This window comes from Scophthalmus maximus, chromosome 7 (genome assembly GCF_022379125.1).
Source record: "Scophthalmus maximus strain ysfricsl-2021 chromosome 7, ASM2237912v1, whole genome shotgun sequence".
Taxonomy (NCBI): domain Eukaryota; kingdom Metazoa; phylum Chordata; class Actinopteri; order Pleuronectiformes; family Scophthalmidae; genus Scophthalmus; species Scophthalmus maximus.
Window position 1 is genome coordinate 20,448,529 of NC_061521.1, and position 22,837 is coordinate 20,471,365.

General features: G+C 44.2%; 3 protein-coding genes across 4 annotated transcripts; all 3 read left to right on the forward strand.

Annotated features, from left to right (window-relative positions):
- Nucleotides 1–232: 232 nt before the first annotated feature.
- trabd (TraB domain containing) lies at nt 233–7,612 on the forward strand. The gene is made up of 10 exons (XM_035641770.2): nt 233–344; nt 962–999; nt 1,384–1,435; nt 2,100–2,266; nt 2,608–2,748; nt 3,137–3,247; nt 3,324–3,463; nt 4,455–4,627; nt 5,201–5,297; nt 5,431–7,612. Exons 1-10 carry the CDS (start codon nt 263–265, stop codon nt 5,600–5,602), a joined length of 1,173 nt encoding a protein of 390 aa, XP_035497663.1. The 5' UTR covers nt 233–262; the 3' UTR covers nt 5,603–7,612.
- Nucleotides 7,613–8,049: 437 nt separating this feature from the next.
- Nucleotides 8,050–13,822, forward strand: selenoo1 (selenoprotein O1). Its single transcript, XM_035641769.2, has 9 exons — nt 8,050–8,938; nt 9,137–9,340; nt 9,444–9,621; nt 9,980–10,110; nt 10,279–10,553; nt 10,661–10,829; nt 11,541–11,726; nt 11,964–12,120; nt 12,345–13,822. The coding sequence occupies exons 1-9, from the start codon at nt 8,385–8,387 to the stop codon at nt 12,573–12,575; spliced, it is 2,085 nt and encodes a 694-aa protein (XP_035497662.1). The 5' UTR covers nt 8,050–8,384; the 3' UTR covers nt 12,576–13,822.
- Nucleotides 13,823–14,673: 851 nt separating this feature from the next.
- On the forward strand, nt 14,674–20,844 carry mapk12a (mitogen-activated protein kinase 12a). 2 transcript variants are annotated; one of them, XM_035641772.2, is made up of 12 exons: nt 14,674–15,437; nt 16,220–16,349; nt 16,494–16,552; nt 16,685–16,796; nt 16,901–16,930; nt 17,196–17,243; nt 17,449–17,563; nt 18,691–18,762; nt 18,903–18,982; nt 19,190–19,268; nt 19,368–19,541; nt 19,685–20,844. In XM_035641772.2, the coding sequence occupies exons 1-12, from the start codon at nt 15,319–15,321 to the stop codon at nt 19,750–19,752; spliced, it is 1,086 nt and encodes a 361-aa protein (XP_035497665.1). In that variant the 5' UTR covers nt 14,674–15,318; the 3' UTR covers nt 19,753–20,844. The 2 variants fall into 2 exon arrangements, with proteins under 2 accessions (XP_035497665.1, XP_035497664.1); XM_035641771.2 differs by lacking the exon at nt 14,674–15,437 and adding an exon at nt 15,461–15,624.
- The last annotated feature ends 1,993 nt before the right edge of the window (nt 20,845–22,837 follow it).

Here is a 22,837-nt window from a genome sequence, read left to right on the forward strand (position 1 = left end):
TCACGTGACGTGCAAACATTTTGGACTTCTGTTGTCACGACTCTCATTCAACGGCGCTGGTTCCACCTGATTTAACTATATTTAACTCATTCAAAGTTGACGAAAAAACGTCGGTTCTTTGTTGCAGGTGATCATACATATATAAACACGTAGTTATGGACAATATATACAATTTTTTTGTGAATAAGTTATTGTAATTACACACTGTAGCTTTAAAAAAAAATGTGTACGTCCCAAAGACTCCGTGACTACATGTACCAGAATGCACCGCTGCTGTCAGTCGCCCAAGCACTGCACCTTACTGGCGAGGCGCACACCGACAGACAGGGCTGGCAGCTCGCTCCGTAAGTTGAACACATTCGCTTGTTGACAATTATCTTGTACGTGAGCATAAGCGTTTAATGTGAGCATGGTCGCGTTCGTTTTTAAATTTGTTCCGTTTTAATGCGTATATTTGACTCAATTGTAACCCGGACTTGCTAGCCTGCGTTAGCTTGAGTTAGCTGTAGCCTGACCGACGAGCTCTCGTACACCTGGAAGTAGCGCTAGCTAGGTAGCATGCAGACCCGCTCCCCCCCTCACTCCTTCCTCGGGTGAGCCTCTTGTGTAGCTAAGCTTTAGTCATAACGGTGGCGTCTTTGGTTTAGTCTCTTTACGTCTGTGACACCCACCGCTTTCCCCCCAGCGACGACAGCTCCCCCGTTCGCTCGTAAAGCAACGTCAGCAGTCAGTGACGCGGTATGTACCGTAGCTGCTAGCTGTCGGTGGACGGCTGTTGTGAACTCTCTCTCTCTCTCTCTCTCTCTCTCTCTCTCTCTCTCTCTCTCTCTCTCTCTCTCTCTGTCTGTCTGTCTGTCTGTCTGTCTGTCTGTCTGTCTGTCTGTCTGTCTGTGTGTGTGTGTGTGTGTGTGTGTGTGTGTGTGTCGAACGGAGTGTTCATTGTGCTTTCTGTCACATGCAGCTTTCAGTACTTCAAACATGGACCAAGACAATTCAGAGGTTCGTAAAAGAATCGCGTGTGTGTGTGTGTGTGTGTGGGGGGGCGCACTGGGGCGCACTGGGAGGCAAACTTTAATTTGTATAGGCTAACACATTTCATATATCAGGGAAATTCATTGTGCTTTCAAGGAAGTTAAAGAAATAAAAAAGATAAGAGAACACAGCAAACAAGATGACAGAATCAAATTAAACACCACTATATTAGAAATTCAAAACGAGGTAAAAGACACCGGGCAGCTTGTGTGGAAATACACCTTTAATTGTTCTTTGTCAACCATTGCCCCGAGCAATCGGCAGCACATCTTTGTCAGACTGGCTAATCTCATGCAGTCGCGCTAACTGATCCTGTCTAAGATATTGTTTACTGTTTTGATGCTGTCACAGGATGAGTCAGTCGGCCAAGAAGAGGAACTGCCGTACCTACCTCCAGAGCTCTGTAAGCTGCCCTGCGTGTTTTTTGTATGATTGCTGTACTTCATCAGAATGGTGGTGTAATACCTTTTTTTTTTCCCTTTTTTTTTTAAAGCAACCATTAGCTGTTGTTTTGTTTCTGTGTTGCAGATTTTTTTTTACAAATAATACTTTATGTAAAAGTTTTAAACTTTGAAAGTTTGTCAGGTGGTTTTTCAACCTTGCAGTTATATATATATATATATATATATATATATATATATATATATATATATATATATATATATATATATATATGGCATGTATAGTTATTTCAAATTAAAATGATAAATCTGCATAGCAACAGTGTTAAAAGTCTTACGAAATCTATGCTTTGTACAATAAAACATTTGCTCCAAGCTTTTAAGTTATCTAAATATTGTGTACAGCTACATCTGACCAGCTTCTCCTGATGGAGACTTATGTGCTGGCAGATTTTTTTATACATTGATTACTGTAAGACACACTTTTATTTTGCCATTGTCCAGACCTACAGACTTGTCTGAAGTACAGTTAAAGCTCTTACTCAACTCTTCTCCAGCTGTCGGACTGTCAGTGTGATGCTTGTATCGCTCTGAAGAGGGCACGTATATTGCAAAAGCATCAGCTTATGCATTTATGCAAGTATTGTTTCTGTTGTTACCGTCTAGCCGACGGTGAGGCAGTGGAGCTGCTTTGGCAGTTGCGAGCTAAGCGCCGTCAGCCGTCTCCAGAGCTCCCGGAGACGGTGACCCGTCTGGCCGCCCCTGATGGCAGCCTCCTGTACCTGGTGGGAACGGCACACTTCAGTGACAGCAGTAAAAAGGACGTGGCCATGGTGAGCCGAATAAGAATTTACACAGTGCATAATGCCATTCACACCCATTTAAGATGAGATATGCTGTGAGCTGCCAGTGTGGATAATGGAGTTATTCTGTGAATGTGGAGAAGTACTAGAGAGTAGCACATTGGACTGATGATGAGTTGCCTCAGATTATGGTTGGCAGTCCCGTTTTTGCCAAGCATAATCTTGTCTTTTTTCTTCCACACTGATTGTTTTCTCTGTACCTCCTCCCTCATTGCTCAGTTTCCATTTTTCTCCCTCTTACCCTCTTACACTCTCTTAATCTGTCTCTGTCTTTATTCTTTCAAACCCACTGCTACTTCTCTGTTCCATAGACGATCCGCGCCGTGCAGCCAGACGTGGTGGTGGTGGAGCTCTGTCAGTACAGGGTGTCTATGTTGAAGATGGATGAGAACACCCTACTGAGGGAAGCCAAAGACATCAACCTGGATAAGGTTCAGCAGGCCATCAAACAGGTCAGGCATTTAGTGGAGATTCACAGTGCTAGTGGTGGTGCTGGTGTGAAAAAGAGAGAGTAGATCAGTGGAAGAGAGGAAAAAGAGGAAGGAGTTAGAACGGAAATGGTGAAACAAAGATAGTGAGAGTGTATTATATTCTGAATAATGCAGGAATGGTGAGGTCTTATCCAGTGATGGTGGCAGTCGATGTGAAAGGCAACATCCTCCTCTCCGAATGAAGAAATAAATATTACCCATGTATTTTTCAGAAGCAGGACTACGTGTCACTATGTGTTAGTCAGACTGTTCTTATTTTTCCAAAACTATGATCATGTAAGTGTCTTAAACTAAAAAAACTTTTTTTGTGTGACTGCTTATTCTTCTGCCATGTTTGTGTGTTTGACAGAATGGGCTAATGTCTGGCCTGATGCAGATTCTCCTGCTCAAAGTTTCAGCTCACATCACAGAGCAGCTGGGCATGGCTCCTGGAGGAGAGTTTCGGGAGGCCTTCAAGGAGGTAAGTCACAGACAACAAAAGTGGGAAATTGGTTGATCATTTCTTTTTAGTATTTTAAGTTTTTCCTTCCCCGCAGGCTGGACAGGTGCCCTTCTGTAAATTCCACCTCGGAGACAGGCCGATCCCCGTGACCTTCAAGAGGGCTATTGCTGCTCTCAGTCTGTGGCAGAAGGCTCGTCTGGCCTGGGGTCTTTGTTTCCTGTCAGACCCAATCAGGTATAAATTCATCCTTATCATCCTTTGTCAAGGTTGTCAAGGAAAGTCAATTTTTAGATGTTGTTTAACAGAGAACAGAGATGTACAGTACCTTGTGATTAATTCAGAATTTTACATAATTTCCCAAAATGTTGGAGGAAAACTATTTGCTAATTAGGAGGTTTAATGAACAACGTCGGTCAGTGGGAAGTGAATTTCAAATTTTTGAGGTAGCAGTAGCGAACATTATGCTTTGAGCAATTTCTGCCTTAAAAAAAATGCAGATATGTGTGAGCATATCCATGCGCTCTCTTTGGAGCTAGCAAGCTGCACCCATACATATTTTCCAGAGAACAGGCGACTCTGCCAATTGGTTAAACTGCCAGCATCAATGAGATCTGACTGGAATCTTTATACATAACGTGATTATGTGTCCATAAAAGTGCTGTCACGTTCTCTGATGTATCAAACTCTATTGCATGTGGACGGAAAATATGTTTGCCGGGAAGCTTGAAAAATAATGTTCCAGGCCATTCGCATAGCCTGAAAAAAAGTATTCTCAAGCTCACCACTCACTACAGATGTGGCCCAAATCAGAATTCTGCATTTCTAGACTGAACACAAACAACACAGATATGACAATTTCAGAGTCTCTTACAAAGTATTTCGTTAAATTTTTGTTTCATTCATTCATACTGTACATGAGGTGATGAATTCAAACAACAAATTATTTGTGGTCCTGCACATGTTATATTCATTTGCAGAGTTGACCAGTAGAATGTTTAAGAAAGTTCACGTCTTGTATAAAGTCTTTACATAGTGGATGCTTAAAAATACAGATGCTGCATGTAACATTGTAAAAAAACCAACAAAAACATGCTTATTGGGTCCTACACATTTCTACTGTTAGTTCCTTGTTCTTCATTGTGCGATGTCATAACCAACAGAAAACAACAATGATCTCATACATAACAAGATCTCATTATTATTATTGTGTGTCGTCACCGTTCAGTAAAGAGGATGTGGAGAAGTGCAAACAGAAAGACCTGCTGGAGCAGACCATGTCAGAGATGATTGGCGAGTTTCCCGCCCTCCACCAAACCATTGTGGCTGAGAGAGACATCTACCTCACGCACACTCTCCGACAGGCTACACGCTGTGTGGAGGCGCCCCCTAATGCCCAGAGTAAGTATTACACTGTTCAATAATTGAGAAATCACACCTTGAAGATTATGAAATATACAGATTTCTAGATCCCTAGTTGTGTTTTTTCTTTTCTCCATGACATATATATATGTCAATGACACGTGTCTCTTTTGATACATATAGGACTAAATATTACTCCTGCTTATACTATAACTGCTTACCTTTGCTTGATACAGTTCTTTTTTTTCCCATCAAGACATGGCGATAAACCATCTATCATCATCATCATCATCAAGTTTTGCATAATTTGTGGTTTACAGGCTACAGAGGCTGTTAGTTGGAGATGCAGAGTCTTATTTAATATGAAAAGAGAATATGTTCAACTATATTTAACATAAATATTTAAATTTTTTGCTGTAATAGCCACAGTCTAGCGTTACTTTCCCAAATGTCCGTGAATGAGTGCCTAATAGGGTTTGCAATGAAGTCACACCATTGGTCGGCTTGTCAAGTTTTGGGAGTTTTCCCCTTCCCCCATTCCTCTTGAAATTGGTGTGAACAGTTTCTTTAACTTGGCATTTGTCCCTCAAAACATTTGATACTGTTTTGCAGAAGTGCCTGCTGTGGTGGTGGGAGTTGTGGGGATGGGTCATGTTCCTGGTATAGAAAGAAACTGGGAGAAGCAGCTCAACATTAGTGAAATCATGAGGTATGTTTACCTTGTTGTTTTGAATCTATACATTATGTATATTCAGTTGTACAAATTTAATGTAATTGTGTTTGATTTGACAGTTCAAAAGCTGCTCTGTGTGTGTGTGTGTGTGTGTCTGTCTCTTCCTCAGTGTCGCGCCTCCGTCACGTTTCGGCTGGGTGTTTCGCACAGTCATAAAGGGCGTCGTGCTGGGAATGCTGGGATATGCCTGTTACCGTGCTGGAGGCACTTTAGGTAGAGCCCTACTGTCTTTGCCTGCTGTCCAATCAGTACGGGAGACTCTGCGGCCACCCACTGCTTGACCGCACTGTTTTTTCTCTGAGCCATCAGTGACACGACCTCTGATTTATGAACACAATGCATCATTCACACGTGGCCTTATAAAACGGGAGGCGATGCTGGAGGAAAGGGTTCACCAGCCCACACGATGAACTCACGAGGACCTCAGGGGTTTAGTGCCCCCCATCTCGTATTGATGTCTCTGTAGACGCAGCAGGGGCCGTACTGCCAAAGAAAACCATGACAGTACTCTTCGCTTTTTATCTTATTTGTGCAAATTCTGCATTTTGTATTGTTTACAAATGCCAATAATTCCTTTTGAATTGATCTACATTTCCCCCCACAGTTCTTCCTAATGACTTACACTCAGAGTTTTGATTTGATGAGTACCATCAGCAATATCTCAGTCACCTGCCCTGATAGGACAGAGACGCTTTCTGAGGGACAGACTTTTCTCATGCTGCCTCCTTATTCCGCTCCACTTTCTCATGCCAGACAGCCTTTTTTGGTAATTGGCACATTTCAAGCGTAGCACTTTAGAAGAGACTGGAGTCCTTTACTTTACACGTGGCCTGTGGAAGGGAAAAGAAAGTAAAATAGCAAATCAGTTAGAACTTTAACAAAGAAATTGGAGAAAATGTAATCAAGGAAAGACTTTTAAAACCTTCAATTTTTAATGGTTGCTGCATAGGGAGACTCAAGGTAAATGTCTCAATTGGAGGTGTGATCGTGATTTCCTTAATATTTGAATATTATTCCAAACTGACGTACAGGATTAGAATAAAAATGGCTCATTCCTCATGTGCATGGCCCTGCCTCCATCAACAGTCAAGTGCCTCATGTTGCAGCTGTAAGGGCTACCGGTGAACTAAAATGGAACGGCAAAAAACGAGTGTTATGCATCTTACAGTTACCGCAACCAAGCGGTTAATGCAACTTTGTTTCAGTCTGTCCTTTTTAATAACATGAGATATGGTAGACAAACCTTATGAATGCTACAACCCTAAATGCAGACATCTGACAACATATTTGTCGTCTTCATTTGACCACGACCCCCAACATTTTATAGTCCCTCATACTGTATATTCATCAGAAACCCAACAAGCTTACATGTGCCTCAGAATGAGAACTTCATCGATCCTGTGATTTTTGTATATTTGATCATACCTCCGTGTTTAGGCTCTTAACTGGTTCCGTCTGTGCATGAAAGTTTCCTACTTGACACAGAAATATGCATCAAATACAGAAAGCCTCTCGTGAGAACATCTGACATTCAGCACACCAGCTGTTTGTACTCAAATGATATATGCATTATCACTTCCTGGTCTGATTGTAAAAAGGGGTAATGGGGACCGATTGAGCGGACAATAAAAACGTCAAATTGATTATGATTTCCCATAAAAGGGAAGTTAGTTATGGACTTTTATGAAGGAAACTGATAGTTGAGGTTGGTCAGAGTTGGGAGGTAACGCCTTATGCTGCTGTCACTGCTGCCTTTGACCCTCAGATTGCCTCTTCTGCTGAGGCTTGTTATTACTGACAGTGACCTGTATCCACAGTTCGGAGTCTCTTATTGCACATGTAAAAAAAAATAGACAGATTACATCACTGGAAATTCAGAGGGACATGTCCCAGTAGGTTTAACAGTCTCTAAAGACAATTGCACATTTGCAAGGCTATATACCAACATTGATTTCCATCCATTTTCCCAATTTTGATTTAAAGTCGTTTTCTGTACAGGGCATTATTTAGATGTATTTATAAGATACAAGCAGTGTCATTTCATGTTGCAAATGTAATTAGACCACTTGTATCCACACTTATTCAGACAACGTCTTCCAACTCATAACTGATTTTTATTATCATATAAGAATAGTGAGAATGTTGAAAGAGCCTCAGCAGTATAATCCAGTCAAATTTAAACATTGTGTCTATCTCCAAATGTTAAATCCACTGACTGTACCTTTGGGAGTTGCCAAGGAAAATGTAAGAATGCTTATTTCTTTTTTGTTGTAAAAAATTCTCTCCCCACACCCCTGTGTTTTGTTGTCATTGTTACAAGCCCAACATTGAAGCCAAAATTCCCTTATGGATTATTAAGTCATTTGAAGGGAAAGATAAAGTATATTTGCCTCAAAATATTTTGTTTTCTATCTGTTGCATATTAGCAGCAAATAATTAAAACACAACAGACACGCTTTATACTGGCCATTTGCTTTAAATTATGGTATGTAGCTCAATTAGACGAATTATTATATAACTCTGTTATTGTGTGTAATTTTTGTACTTTTTCTAGCTGCATCTGGTGGAAAAATGTTGCAAACCGCAACCAACTGAGCACCCCACGGGGACACTTTATGGTGGCGCACCGCTAATTCCATTTCCAGTTTCCGGCAGCGCACACGACCTAGCAAACATGGCGACTCACACGGAGGTCGGGTCCACCTCACGTAACTATATTTAACTCATTCAAAGTTGACGGAAAAACATCGGTTCTTTGTTGCAGGTGATTATACATATATTAACACAGTCATGGACAATTTATTCAATTTCTGTGAATAAGTTCCTCTAAAAATTACACACCGTGGCTTTTATATCTAAACATTATTGTAGTTTGACTTCGATTTGATTTTCGGCCTATATAGTTCCACAATTACTCTCTGTTTCCGATCGGACAGATATTCATGTTACACCGGTCTGTCTCGCAAACATCCGGCGTGCCCTGCAGGCTTATGAAAGCGTGATTAGAGACTTTAACTTTCTAACTGCGCCACTTCACACGACCGGACTCATGGCCCCGGCTGAATGGCTCATTTAGGACGTCGGCTTGCACTGTCGCGAATTTTCGTCCCCGGTGGGTCCGTGTTCAGACGCCTCGGCTCGGTCGCGATGGAGGACATGGGTCTGGCACTGAGTCGTTCCCCGCTGGAGCGGCTCGAGTTCGACAACGTCGCCCTCAGGAGACTTCCCCTGGACCCGTCGGAGGAGCCCGGCGCGCGGCAGGTGAAGGGAGCGTGCTTCTCCCGGGTGAGGCCGCAGCCGCTGACCGGGCCTCGTTTCGTGGCCGTGTCGCACGACGCCCTGGCGCTGCTGGGGCTCAGCGGGGAGGGGGTGGCGAACGACCCGCTCGGACCCGAGTACCTGAGCGGCTCCAAGCTGATGCCCGGATCCGAGTCCGCCGCCCACTGCTACTGCGGCCACCAGTTCGGCCAGTTCGCCGGGCAGCTGGGCGACGGCGCGGCCTGCTACCTCGGGGAGGTGAAGGTGCCGCCCGGTCAGGATCCCGAACTTCTGCGGGAAAACCCGAGCGGCCGCTGGGAGATTCAGGTGAAGGGAGCCGGACTGACGCCTTATTCCAGGTACAGGTTGTGTTTGTGTCAGTTTGATTTATGTTTGCTGTGTGCTTTTGTATTAACTGTGGTTGGAAATGGGGCCGGTGGGACTCTCCTTATGTTAAAAATATTGACTTCAGAAGCCATAGAGCTCCTCTTAAGGATCAGATGGGTTTTAGATGGATACACTTTGATGTTGTGTTTGTCGTGTCCTCCCCTCCACAGACAGGCCGACGGCCGTAAAGTCCTGCGCTCCAGTATAAGAGAGTTCCTGTGCAGCGAGGCGATGTTCTTCCTGGGCGTGCCCACCACCAGAGCCGGCTCCGTAGTGACCTCTGACAGCAAGGTCATACGGGACGTGTACTACAGTGGACGCCCTCGCCACGAGAGATGCTCTGTGGTCCTCCGCATCGCTCCCACCTTCCTCAGGTGAGTCAGTGCCTCATCCGTCGAGCAAACGGATTGCCTGAGCTCAAGATGTGCATCACTCACCGGCATGTTCGTCTTCTTTGCTGTGCTCGACCTTTCGCAGGTTCGGATCCTTTGAAATCTTCAAGCAGGCGGACGAGTTCACGGGGCGCCAGGGTCCCAGCCACGGACGCGACGAGATCCGACGTCAGATGATGGATTACGTCATTGAGATGTTCTACCCCGAGATCCAGCAGAATCACCCAGATCGAGTGGAGAGGAACGTGGCGTTCTTCAGAGAGGTCAGAGCACCTGAGGGGACACACAGTCTCACATCTGTCAACATTCAATTCTCAGCCACTGAAATGACACTTTACCAACTAGTAACTACTATGTACTCCAAGGTTTACTCAAATGAGCATGACGCTGATTCAAGGCACCACAATTAGTGTTTGAAGCCAAGAACATTTTTCGATCCTCTTATCCTGTTAAGCTGCTGTAGACCGTAGTCAGTCACATTCACTGACTGCCTGTGCTGAGTCACTGTGTCCTTTACTTTAGTATCATCCATTGTCCTCTGGATGTTTTGAGTTCAGACATTTTTTTGGACGTATAGTAAAACACGCTTTTTTAACGAGATGACGTCTTCTCCGTTTGCAGGTGATGCTTCGTACGGCTCGACTCGTGGCGCAGTGGCAGTGTGTTGGTTTTTGTCATGGAGTCCTGAACACAGACAACATGAGCATCTTGGGAGTCACGCTGGACTATGGTCCGTATGGCTTTATGGACAGGTCAGACATTTGTAGGGATTGATCCAGTAGACATGCCGATTCTGTATGTGTCATTTGATATTTAAGTAAAAACAGCCTAGATAATTTTTTTGCAGCAGTTTGAAAGACCCATGTATATACATTTACATGAAGTTCAGATGATAGAATTAACTTCCCCTGATCTCTCAGGTTTGATCCAGAGTTCATTTGCAACGCCTCCGATAACTCCGGCCGTTACTCCTACCAGGCCCAGCCGGCGATCTGCAGGTGGAACCTGGTGAAGCTCGCAGAGGCTCTCGCCCCGGAGCTGCCGCCAGCCCGGGCTGAGGCCGTTATGGACGAGTACCTAGACCTGTACAATGGATTCTACTTGGAGAACATGAGGAAAAAACTGGGCTTACAGAAGGAGGAGCCTGAGGATGAAATTCTGATTACAGAGTTGCTGCAGACCATGCATGACACAGGTGATGCAGGGGTTGGAGACCATTATACTGCCTAGTGGCAGATTCTGATGAATGGAGCATTTGGATTTTGAACATTTGTCCATTTATTGTCCGTCCCTCTCCTGCAGGTGCCGACTTCACTAACACCTTCCGCAGCTTGAGTCAGATTTCCTGTCCCGCCGAGGGAGAAGGTGGAGGAGAAGAGGAGCTCGTTAAGAAAGCCACCGAGCTCCTGCTGGAACAGTGTGCCTCCTTAGAAGAGCTCAAGGCTGCCAACAAGCCTACAATGGATCCACGGTAAGTAAGAGTCTTATTTCCTGCTGTAGTCACCACAATTTTGTTGTTCTGTATTAAATCGAACTTCGATACGATTGACGAGAGAGGATGAGTCAGTGGATCCTGTTTTCACACTGACATGTCGTGACTGGTAATGTATTGGAAACAGGTGAAAGGAAAATTTGATCAGATTGAGGGGACACAAAGCAGTATTAATAGTTGTTATCCAATTGCTTTCAGAAAGCATTTTGCTCTGTCCGTTGGTAAGGCCTCTTGGAAATCGGAAATGAGACGAGAGGTCCCAGACTTACACGCATTGGAGTATTAGTGTGGCTACGCCAGGCCACAACTGTGCTAGAGAAAATACAAAATGTCATTATCTGTCAAAGTGGTCCAGCTTGGTTTACTTTATAATACAGTGTGGAAGACGTCTAATTATGTCTGGTGCAGTATTTTTGGAAGTCGTAGGTGGAAAATCTGATCACCAACAAACCAGATGTAAACACGGAATTTATAATAATCAGAAAAGCACATATCAATCTGAATTCCTGCCCTAACCTAATCTGCACACATAAACAGTCAGTGGAAGTGAACATGCCACAAAGATCATGTCCTGTTTTCTCTTTATGTCATTACCTCTTTTTCCTGTGAAAGTTTATAATAGAAAAAAACCTGGATTGACTGCACTGGCCAGTAACAATTTGAATTGTTATGATTGTCTGCTGTTGACAGTGAGCTGGCAATGCTGCTCTCCATGGCTCAGAGCAACCCAGCGCTGTTCCAGATGATCTCAGACAGGATGACAATATCGAGGCAGTTGGACAAACTCAGCAGACTGAAAGACCTGATGGAGACCGGCCAGGAGGAGCTGAAGACCAAACAGGCCGAGGAGTGGACGTGCTGGATCGCTCGCTACAGGTGAAAGAGAGAGAGGCTACTTATCTGAAGATATGAATAATAATAATGTAAAACAAGAGCAGAGGGTGAGGAACTAGATGGACCGGATGAGACGTTTGGGTGGATGGTGACGGGTGGAAGTGTGACTGATAAAGGGTGATGGGCGGAGAAACAGGGAGGAAATGGGTTGTCGAGTCTGACATTGTTCCATGACTGTAACTCTCTGACTGAATGTTTTTGTGTTATCACTGCGACCAGGAAGCGTCTGGCTCGCGAGCTGGAGGGCCAGAGTGATGTGCAGGCTGTGCAGGAGGAGAGGGTGAGGGTGATGGAAGGCACCAACCCTCGCGTGGTGCTCCGGAACTACATTGCCCAGAATGCAATCGAAGCAGCCGAGAGTGGAGACTTTTCTGAGGTCAGACACTTTGTACCTTTTGTATATTTTTGAATGTCAATTTTGCATTTTAAGTGTAAACTGCAGTACGTCTGCCCGGGTAAAATAATTTAAAACTTAACTTTTAAAGTGTTTTTGCAGCACATCAAGAGTGATTCATATTAGAATGCACTCGATTCCCTTTAGCCCTCCTAAGCTGTAAAGCGTTTTCAATTTCAGCTCTCACTTCCTCTTTGCGCCTGCAGGTCCAGCGGGTCCTCAAGGTTCTAGAGAAGCCCTTTTCTTCCCAGCCAGGTCTGGAGCTTCCTGCGCGGGTGGGCGGAGGAGGCGCCACCGGACAGGGGGAGAGGGACGAAGGGGAGGACCAACAGCAAGAGTCTGCATCTGCATCGACGTCAGCAGCCAGAGATCTTGTTCCCTACGACAGCAAGCCCCCAGCTTGGGCCACTGAAATCTGTGTCACATGATCTTCGTAGTAACTTTCCTGATTGTTAGCTTGCCTGCCTGAAATGAAAAGAGAGTTTATTGTTGCCTCTAATGTCCCTCCCCCTTTATTCCAGTCACTGTACAACTCTTGTTTCTTTGGCAGGCAGCGTCAGGAAAGTTGGCGTGAAGCACGACACACCCACAGGCCACCTAGCTGATACAAAGCAGACGGGGATGGAGTTGAGTTTAAATGGTACAAATAGATCGAATTACAAATTACAACATCATAATTACAAAATATGACGGTGCCATGTCTGATGAAAAGCTTATGACCACATGTGAATTGGTTTTAACGGTAAGTTTCCTCCGGTGGCTCGACATTTCTGACCCCAAAACAGAATGTTGTCATGTCGTCAACTATCAAGAGTGACTTAATTTGAGAAATAACATTGACATGGTTTTCTTAAGTGACCACTTTTTTTAAATACAAAAGTGCAGACAAATTAAGTTTATGAAATATATTTGGAGCCGTTTGCCTTATTATTATTGTGAAATAACTTTTCACACAAAAAAAGATCCTCAGCTTGTTCCCCTTCTGTTTTGTGATGTTAGCTGTTAATGACGACTCTGACAAAAAGTCCTACAGTGACATGTCTGACTCTGAAGAGCTGTGGGGGTGTCGCCTCGATATATACCAAATAGTATGATGTATGTTTGTGGGTGAAAGGGAATGAATGCTACTTGATCCAGTAAGCCGCACAAGATAAACGCACAATATGTTCTACAATAGAAAAACACACCTACATTATAGTAACATTTTTATCTAATGTGTTCGGTCAGCACCAAAACTACAGTTCATCTAGAGTGGAGACAAAAATGGGAACTGCACATTTGTCCGTTTTTGTTTGGCTGTGGCCATGCTACTTTATTATAGGAAGTTCTTAAAAGATAGATAATAAATTTGGATGCCATCAAGCGTGAGTTTGTATGAAGGGGGAAAAAAACAACATTCATACCCATTCATGAATTTATTTTAGTGTTGCTTCATCGTTGCACAACTAATTGTAACTTGCTCCCTTTAAAACCAGGATGAATCCGTTGGTTTGGCGAATGAATTCAGATTTTTTGTCAAAATCAAGCCATTTAAATTGGTCGTCCACTCAAACAGATGACAGAAATGGACTTAACATTTTTATTTCAGAGTTTTAATTTTGCTTGATAGATGTGAAATATACGTTTGAGCTATTCCTCAGTTAAATCCTTTAATCTCTCTTGATAATAAACAGCACTGAATAGACACCGTGTCCTCCTCCTGTGTGGCAGATGCACAACTATACCACAAGCTGTCTTTGTTATTTTAAGAACTGAACTTCACCTCCACGTTTGGCAGCTAAATGCGTCTTTTTCCGGTGGCAGCCACTGACTTGGATCTTTATCTGTAAATACTTTTGAATTGTGAATTTGACAGCTTAACGTTTTTAGCAGAACACCAAGGGTTGAGTGTTGCTGTGTAGTGTGTGTTTGTAAGTGTAATAGTTGCAAGAATTAGGGCTGCAAACTACCGATTATGTTCGTAATCGATAAATCTGTTGACTATTATCTTGATTAGTTGTATGGTCCATAAAATGGTGAAAAATGTTGATCGTGTTTCCAAACCCTGGACACGATGTTTATTTTTGTCCTCGCACCAAAGATATTTAATTCACTGTCATAAAGGAGCAAAGAAACCAGAAAATATTCACATTTAAGAAGCTGAAATCAGAGAATCTAGATCAATGGCTTATCAAAATAGTTGCCGACTAATTTACTAATCGATTAACTTTTGCAGCTCTTCTAATGATGCTGTGAAATTATATTAACATATTACATTCATCCCTGTTTACTTGAGCAACACAAATTACTGTTACACTCCTTCCCTTCCTGAAACCTGTGTTCAGTCCTTAATGACAGACTGCAGCGAGTGAACTTCTTCCACTGGGCCCCTTGTCTAGACACGCAGTGGCAGGCCCGGTGGCAGCTGCAGGCCACTGGCTGCTGCGGCTGCCACCGGAAATGCCACAGCTCGCTGCCGTGCAGCCACTGCTCTGCGCCTGCTGCCTCTCGTGTATGTTGCCACTCAGCTAGGAGACTGCTTCATGCTGCTGCAATCCAATGTCCAAAACGTTTCCCATTCGTGTAAACGATGCTACAGATGGCGCTGGCGCAAACTCAAATGTGCCGTCTCCTTATGACGCAACTTCTTTAGCGGTTCTGTTTCCTGGACACGTGTCTCTCGCATCGCTCGAGCCACATTCTTGTGCGCGTCTTCCCCGCTGGGCATCAGTCGCGCTCGTCGTGTCCCGGCAAGCCCCCGAACGAGTGTGTCTGCCTTCACTCCTTTACGCGCGCACAGCACCGGGCAATGTAACATGTCACCGAAAACAAAACCCCTACAAAAATGGGAACTTTAAAGTTTCCGCCCAACACCGTGCGCACCTGCCGACGCATTTACCAGAAAGCCACGCGTGTCAGCAGCTCGTGTCGTGTTCCCCTCCACATTCCGGTCGGTTCACCTTTAATCGCGGAACCCTGCGCGGGAGTGGCTCTCCGTGACCTCGGGCTGCGCCCTGAGCCGCTGACGCGCAGCGCTGCGCACGGATGTGCGGGTGAGGGTGAGCGCGCATAGGTGGGATCCGACCGGGACAATGGGCGTGTGAGCGACGGAGGGCAAAAACAAAACACAGCCACGGAAGAACCGGCCGTAGACTTCTTGTTGTAGTGTATGTATATGTGTGTGTGTTTTAAATACATACGATGTCCAAGCGAGTCAGACCCGGCTACTACCGCCAAGAAGTCAACAAAACCTCATGGGAAGTGCCGGATCGATACCGCGACCTGAAGCAGGTGGGGACCGGGGCGTACGGGACGGTGTGGTAAGTGTTTCCCCGGAGCACTGGAGGCTATATAATAACTCGGATTGTTTTTTTTTATGTGCCTCTGCCGGATCACGCGGAGCCCCCCTCCCGGGGAACAAAAGAGAAGAACAGATGGTGACAGACAGGCGCGGTGCCGCAGCGCAGACAAAAGGAACAAAAAGTGTGTCTGCTGCTCCACTTCCTTGTATGATGGAGACACTTCACGTCCTCGCCGCGACCGTCCTGATCGACACCTCTGCTCGTCATCTCTCAGATGATTTAATCATGAGGGGCGGCGGGTTAAATAAATAGATGAGCTCGACCAAGTTCCACTGAAGGCCCCCGGACTCTACGAGCCGCTTTCCAAACGCAACTTGTGCGTCTTTGTTATCAATGATTGACTGAGTGGGCGGGTCCTGAAACGGCTCTGACGCACTGCTGAATGCAACTTAATAACACGCGAACAACTCTGAAACTTATTGTGCACTCCGGGCACAGGGAGCAGGAGATCACAGCTGGACGGGGGCAGATAAGGGAGTGGGGGGTTGTAGCTGTGTGTGTGTGTGTGTGGGGGGGGGGGGGGGGGGGGCCTAATTTGAGCTCAGTGAAATTCCTTATCAGAAGAAAACAAATCTCCAGTTATATTCCCGGTAGATCAGACAATTGGGGGGGGGGGGGGTTGCTGGATTAGATTATTTCCATATCTTTGATAGGCTGATCTTCTTTGGAAGTTATCTTTATACTTATTACTTTCCCCCGCTATGGTCTCACTCCCTCTGACATGTTCTCGACCCCCTCAGCTCAGCGTTGGACTCCAGAACAGGAGCCAAAGTGGCGATCAAGAAGCTCTACCGACCCTTCCAGTCGGAGCTCTTCGCGAAGCGGGCCTACAGGGAGCTGAGGCTTCTCAAACACATGAAGCACGAGAGTGTAAGGCACACGCACAACGTGATCGCTGCAGGGTTTTAGTTTAGTTCATGCATTTCAGAACATATATGTGTGTGTGTTACAATGGACCTCAGGGTCGAAAGGTTATGTCCAACCCAGGTGAAATATTAGTTTTGTCCGATGCAGGTGATTGGCCTGTTAGATGTGTTCACCGCTGACCTCTCCCTGGACAGATTCCACGATTTGTAAGTGCACGCCATGCATCTGCCAACGTTGCGGTACTGTATTACATAAAAAGATCCTTGCAGAGCAGCAGCTGGTCGTTGAAAGTTTTCATAGTCATGATGGTTTTTGTTTTTCCTCTCTCCTCCTTTAAGTTATCTGGTGATGCCGTTCATGGGCACCGATCTGGGGAAGCTGATGAAGCTGCAGAAACTGTCAGAGGAGAAAATTCAGTATTTGGTTTATCAGATGCTCAAAGGGCTCAAGGTGGAGAACGCCACTTTGATCATATACTTCAGACATTTTATTACTTCACTTTAATTGTTCTGTTGATTAAATCCCTGTCATATTCTTTTTCTTTCTTTTTACAGTATATTCATTCAGCAGGTATAATTCACAGAGTAAGTTGTCTTTTATCTCTGTATTAAATATATATATATATATATATATATATATATATATATATATATATACACATACACACCATGCATGTGTGAGTTTCCTACATTCTTATCCATTTGAAGAGGCAGTTGGTGTTTCTTATAATAACCCTATTTATTGCACTGTTATGACTGGATTTTAGTTTCCCTCTTGCTGTTGTTTGCGACAGACTCATTGTCACATTCATGCTTAGTTGTGTTTTTTTTTCCACATCAACCTTTGCAGGACCTCAAACCAGGAAATCTCGCCATCAACCAAGACTGTGAGCTCAAGGTACAGCTGCACACGCCTGACAACCCAAACCAAACACTAGGCACCTCCTGTCTTCATTTTTAAATTCACGCTGTTCCAATCACAAATGGAACATATACCTGTACATTCATGAAAGCGCTGCCCTGAAATGCTTTGCCAATTATTTCCCGTGATGATGGAAATGTTGCTTGTGTCTGACTCCCACTGTGTTTTTATGTTCCGTCAGATTCTGGACTTTGGCTTGGCGCGGCAGACCGACAGCGAGATGACCGGGTACGTGGTGACTCGCTGGTACAGAGCCCCCGAGGTCATCCTGAGCTGGATGCACTACACGCAGACTGGTAATGTTGAGCTGATTAAAAGAAAAGAAAAAAATCAATCTTATGCTTGTCACGTTCAGCGCTCGCTTTATGATGTAGGATCTGGATTTGATGGTTTTGTTGTCCTCAAATTGCCTTAACTCAAGGCTTCTGCTTCTGTTATGATTTACTCCTTTTCCCAGAGTGACCTTTAAAAATCTAAAGGGAACAGGCCCCAGCTTGTAGCTTTATTACGTTTTCTAAAAAATGTCTTGCACTCATCTTGCGGTTGTTGTTCCTTCTGGTCTATTGAGGCCACAGTCACTAGAGGCAATAGCAGGTTATTTATTCACCTTCTATGGATTTTAATGATAATTCTATCATATTTATATTATACAGGAATATATTTTACACTTTATATACTGTAGATGAATAATTGGCAAAATAGAGTTAATCATAAAACAGGAGAAGCTGGAATGACACAGTATTGAAAGTAGGTCAGGAAGAGATGTAGAGAGACATTAAATTCCCCGGGCGAGGGAGACGCAGTGGGTGGGGGCAGAGATTGAGAATGCTCTGTCATACCCAGGTTCTACGTTTGTTCCTCTGGAGATTGGAAAAGGAGGTTTCAGTCAGCTGAGCAGACCGATCCGCTGAGGCTGAGCAATCTCTCACCTACTGTACACGCTGTTTCACCCAAAAAAACGTGCAAGCATCTACATGCTTGCACGTGAGATATGGCTCAAAATGTGAAGTTTTAAGAGATGACTCAAACGTTTTACCCTCGTCTCGCAATGGTGAAGAATCACCGATCTGGAGCCCTCCCAAAATTGTATCACCTGTTACCATTGCAGAGACTTATCATTGATAATATTTTCATGCATATTCGGCAATGACATTTTGAATGGTCTTGCTAAAAAACAAACACACGTAAATGGAACCATATCAAATATCACGCTGAGATGAGGACATGGAGTTTAGAAGCACCTCAGTTCAATGGAGTCATAAAGTCGTAATGATGAGTGTTATCCACTGGGATGTGCTCTTTTAACACTTTACCTCATAATCACAGACACTGAGAATGAATCTGGCCCCGTATTCTTTATGATATTTGGAAGTCTGAAATGTGTGGCGTTTTTAATCGATTGTGATTTCTGTCTCTTCCCCAGTGGACATTTGGTCTGTGGGCTGCATCATGGCGGAAATGCTGCAAGGAAAACCTCTTTTTAAAGGCAGTGACCGTATCCTTTGACCTCCCCTGACCATTTCCATTCACTTTCAAAGAGTTAACAGAGAAATATAATTTTTGTGGGGCAGAATTGCCATTAAATTCTACCCTGTGAATTTGATTCTACGTTGAACCTTGACCCCTGCTCGTCAGACCTAGATCAGCTGACGGAGATCATGAAAATCACTGGAAAACCAACTCCGGAATTCACATCAAAACTGATATCTGAGGATGTGCGTGCAAGAAAATGCAATTCACACAGAAACTTCAAGATACACTCCTTGGATTTTCCTTGCCCTCCAAGTTTCCCAAATGTTTAGGAACGAGAGGCACAATATGGCACTTTTTGCGAAATCATTCTGTGTTTCTTGTCTATCTAAGTCTTACATACACACCCCACACATTTATTGCAGAATAAAAATATTGATTTCTTCTCTTAGGCCAAAAGCTACATCAAAAGCCTTCCAAAATTGGAAAAGAAGGACCTTCACACCGTGTTTTCCACAACTAATCCACAAGGTAGGACTCGCTCGGCCTTTTAATTCTGTCTGTTTTCCGTTTGACTGACTTTTCGTTCCCCATTCTGCCCCGCCCCCTCCCAATCACCACCATCCTCAGCTGTGTCTGTGCTGGAGCGCATGTTTTTGCTGGATCCGGAGAGCAGGGCGACCGCCGCCGAGGCCCTCGCGCTGCCGTACTTCACCGAGTTCAGGGAACCGGAGGAGGAGACGGAAGCGCAGCCGTACGACCACTCGCTGGACCACACGGAACAGTCGCTGAACCAGTGGAAACGTAAGGACGAAGGAGAGGGGATCCGTGAAATACTGAGGATATGATGTCAGAAGGGTGACGGGAGGGCGGAGGAGGGGAATGAGGGAGACAATATGAGCCCCTATGTTTTATTGATCGCTGTCCTGCTGTGCGTCTGTCTTCAGGTCACACCTTCACAGAGATCCTGAGTTTCAAACCAGTTGTGCCGGAATCCAAGGAAACCTCGCTGTGAAACACAAGGAGACGGCTCAGCAGCCTGCGACCACAACAAGCGAACATGTCTTTTTATTTTTTACCTTGCGATCAAGCGGGGAAAACTCTTTGATCACAAGGCTTAATGAATGACTCGGTTCTCCTCTCAGTGCAAGCTGCTGTTTTAAAAAATTTTTTATGACCTTGCAATTGTGGATTTGTCATTGTCATCATGAAATTCCGATTTCTTTCAGCCTTTTTATTTTGGTCCAGTCGTGTGTCTAGCATTTGACCTTTTCAACACTTCCTACGGTACTGAGGATAATGTCACATTCTTTTTTTTTTTATATTTGATTAAGCGATCAAGACATTTAAATTTGGTTGTAATATTTGACTTGTTTATCCAATTTCAGTTTCAGTCCGACTGGTACATGTACGTTGTAGGAGCACATAATCAAACACATTACTCCTTAGCTGTTGGTACAAATCAAGACAGTAGACACAATTTAGTCGAGAAAACAGAAACTGTGTGTGTGTGTGTGTGTGTGTGTGTGTGTGTGTGTGTGTGTGTGTGTGTGTGTGTGTGTGTGTGTGTGTGTGTGTGTGTGTGTGTGTGTGTGTGTGTGTGTGTGTGTGTGTGTGTGTGTGTGTGTGTGTGTGTGTGTGTGTGAGATCTACATGTCTGCTGTGACCTCGTCTTTCCTCGCTGTGGCCTTAATGATAAAGAGATCATTTTTGGTGGGCTGCCGCTCAGGAGTCAAATCCATACCAGCAGTAAAGTAGGAAAGGCACAGACATTTTTTTTTTTTTTTTTTTAATTTTCAAACCAAAAACTCATTTATACATATTTTATTTCGTCGGCTTTTGTAACAGAAAACTGCACAAAACACATTTTCCACGGTGATTTGTGAATTAATGTTTCTCACACCACGTTACTGTATTTTTATTATTATTAAAAGATTCTTCTTGAAAATAATGCAAAGCTTTTTTTTCAATCGACAGTTTTGTAAGAATACTAATGTTAGATGCAGAATTACTGCACAGAAATGTTTCTACACCAGCTCTGTAGTTGATTGTAGTAAAATTTGTTAAGTTGCAAGACACAGATTTATAAATAAAATGGTCCAACTAATCAGAGTTTTGCTTTCTGGAATGGGTCAAGCTCCGAAGCGGCTGGATCCTATATTTCCTACAATCTCTCTGTGAGACTCCTCCTGCCTTGTTGAAGTTTATATCTTTCAAACTCAACGACCCCAGTTAGTTATACAAGATTTAAAAAAAACAAACAAAGAAAAACCCTAATGATATTATCAGGGTTATCTCCTCAAACTAGACAAACTCCTTCAGAGCCACAGAAGAAGTAATGATACAACTGTTTCCACAGGTTGATTCGTCCCTAATATTTCTCTTTAAATGATACTGCTACATTTTCCATATGTCTAAACTGTTGTCCGGCCTTAAAAGCAGAAGATGCTTTTTTTTTTCTTCCACTTTTGTGTTGTTCATGTAAATGAACACTAGGTGGCATCATGTCAACGAACCATGACCAGGGCAGCATTTGTGTCTCTTGGTTGGTCCAGACTGAAATAATATTCACAGATATTCAAAGTCTCCAGACGGTTATTAGTAAACTCTTTGGTTATCCACTTTTAAATTATCTGGAATGTCTGACAATCTGACACTCGCTTAACTGACATTCACAGTTATCGTACAGTGTGTCCTAACTTTGGTGACCCCCAGACAGCTGGCTCACATCACATTGGATGTCAATTTGTCCAAAACTTTGGTTCATGACAAAATGCCTGTCATGACAAATTATAATCCTATTAGAAACAGCTGTGATTTAGGTTGAATAGTGATAAAACAGACAAGTTAACTAGGATGGTGATCATTACACCTGGAAAAAAAATATATATAACTGTCAGCAGCGTCTCCGTCGAGGGTGTGAGTGTGCTAATGTTAGAGTTTATCTCAAAGAACCAGATTCGCAGTAGCCGCTGCGTTGATGTATGGTTTCGCATAACACACTGACAACCTTATTTTGGCAATTAATGTGATTGATAACTGTGGAGCTACAGATGTTTCCAGCAGAACGGCTGTTCGCTCTGAGATTCTGCTCATTCCTCCCAGTACAGTGTGTCCTCCGCTGGCGGGTGTTGAATTTAACAAGGTTGTCTCGAGTGACCTCCAGATCCTTGACTCCCGAGGGCGACGACTCCCCAGAGGAAGAGCTTCCTTCCTGGGCCTGCAGCTCCTCCAAACCGTGTTGTGTCCTCGGTACACACTCACACACACACACACACACACACACATACCACAAACACGGGACTAGGGTTCTGCTGGATAGTTCACAGAAAAGTCAAAGAGTTCTGTTCCCACTGTGCAGACAGGAAAACAGAGGGGAAAAGCACATTTTTTTACCCCACAACCCCCCTCCCCACACACACACACACACACACACACACATCAGTAGCAAATGGAAGGACTCCCACTCTCTGTCTTGTTTGTTGACCCTGCGGTTTATTTTCAGACTGCGCTGGATCCAAGCAGCATACTTCTTAAGACGCACACACACACACACACACACACACACACACACACACATGAGTTCACGTGTGTGTGCATCTGCATGCACAGATGAAAAGACACATGTACACACATCCGTACACTATACGGACTGACAACACACTGGCTCAGGAGGGAGTACGTGTGGAATGGCAGCGGTGCCCAAACACTGATCCGACCCGGGTCACTCTCTCTTTCTTTAAGAGGAATGTCTGTATAAGAGCTGTGGTTTATTTCATGCGTCCGAGGGAGGCTCATCACCGTGAATCTCGCCGCGGTGAAAGGATCAACACTGTCTCCGCCGGCATTCTTCATCTTGCACACTCCCTTAAAGCCAACTCTGGGCCAGGCCTGTGTGAAAGATGGGTGCGCTTAACGGCGACAGAGCGCGGGGCACATCTTCAATTTGTCTCGTTTGTCTCGCAGAAGAAACAAGCTAACAAGAGCAAAATCAGCCCCTTTCTTTTCCATCGTAGCTCATCAGTCTTAATTGAAATGAACTCCCAGCGACAGGACATAATGAGCGACAGCGTTTATTCACTAAATAATTTGTGCTGTCA

Excerpts from the sequence above, each read along its gene's own strand:
- trabd (XM_035641770.2), top strand. The coding sequence starts at position 263 with ATGCACCGCTGCTGTCAGTCGCCCAAGCACTGCACCTTACTGGCGAGG. Across the intron at positions 1,000-1,383 it reads TGGACCAAGACAATTCAGAG|GATGAGTCAGTCGGCCAAGA; the intron begins GTTCGTAAAAGA and ends ATGCTGTCACAG. Across the intron at positions 5,298-5,430 it reads AACATTAGTGAAATCATGAG|TGTCGCGCCTCCGTCACGTT; the intron begins GTATGTTTACCT and ends TCTCTTCCTCAG.
- mapk12a (XM_035641771.2), top strand. The coding sequence starts at position 15,494 with ATGTGCCTCTGCCGGATCACGCGGAGCCCCCCTCCCGGGGAACAAAAG. Across the intron at positions 17,564-18,690 it reads GATGCACTACACGCAGACTG|TGGACATTTGGTCTGTGGGC; the intron begins GTAATGTTGAGC and ends TCTCTTCCCCAG. Across the intron at positions 19,542-19,684 it reads GTCGCTGAACCAGTGGAAAC|GTCACACCTTCACAGAGATC; the intron begins GTAAGGACGAAG and ends GTCTGTCTTCAG.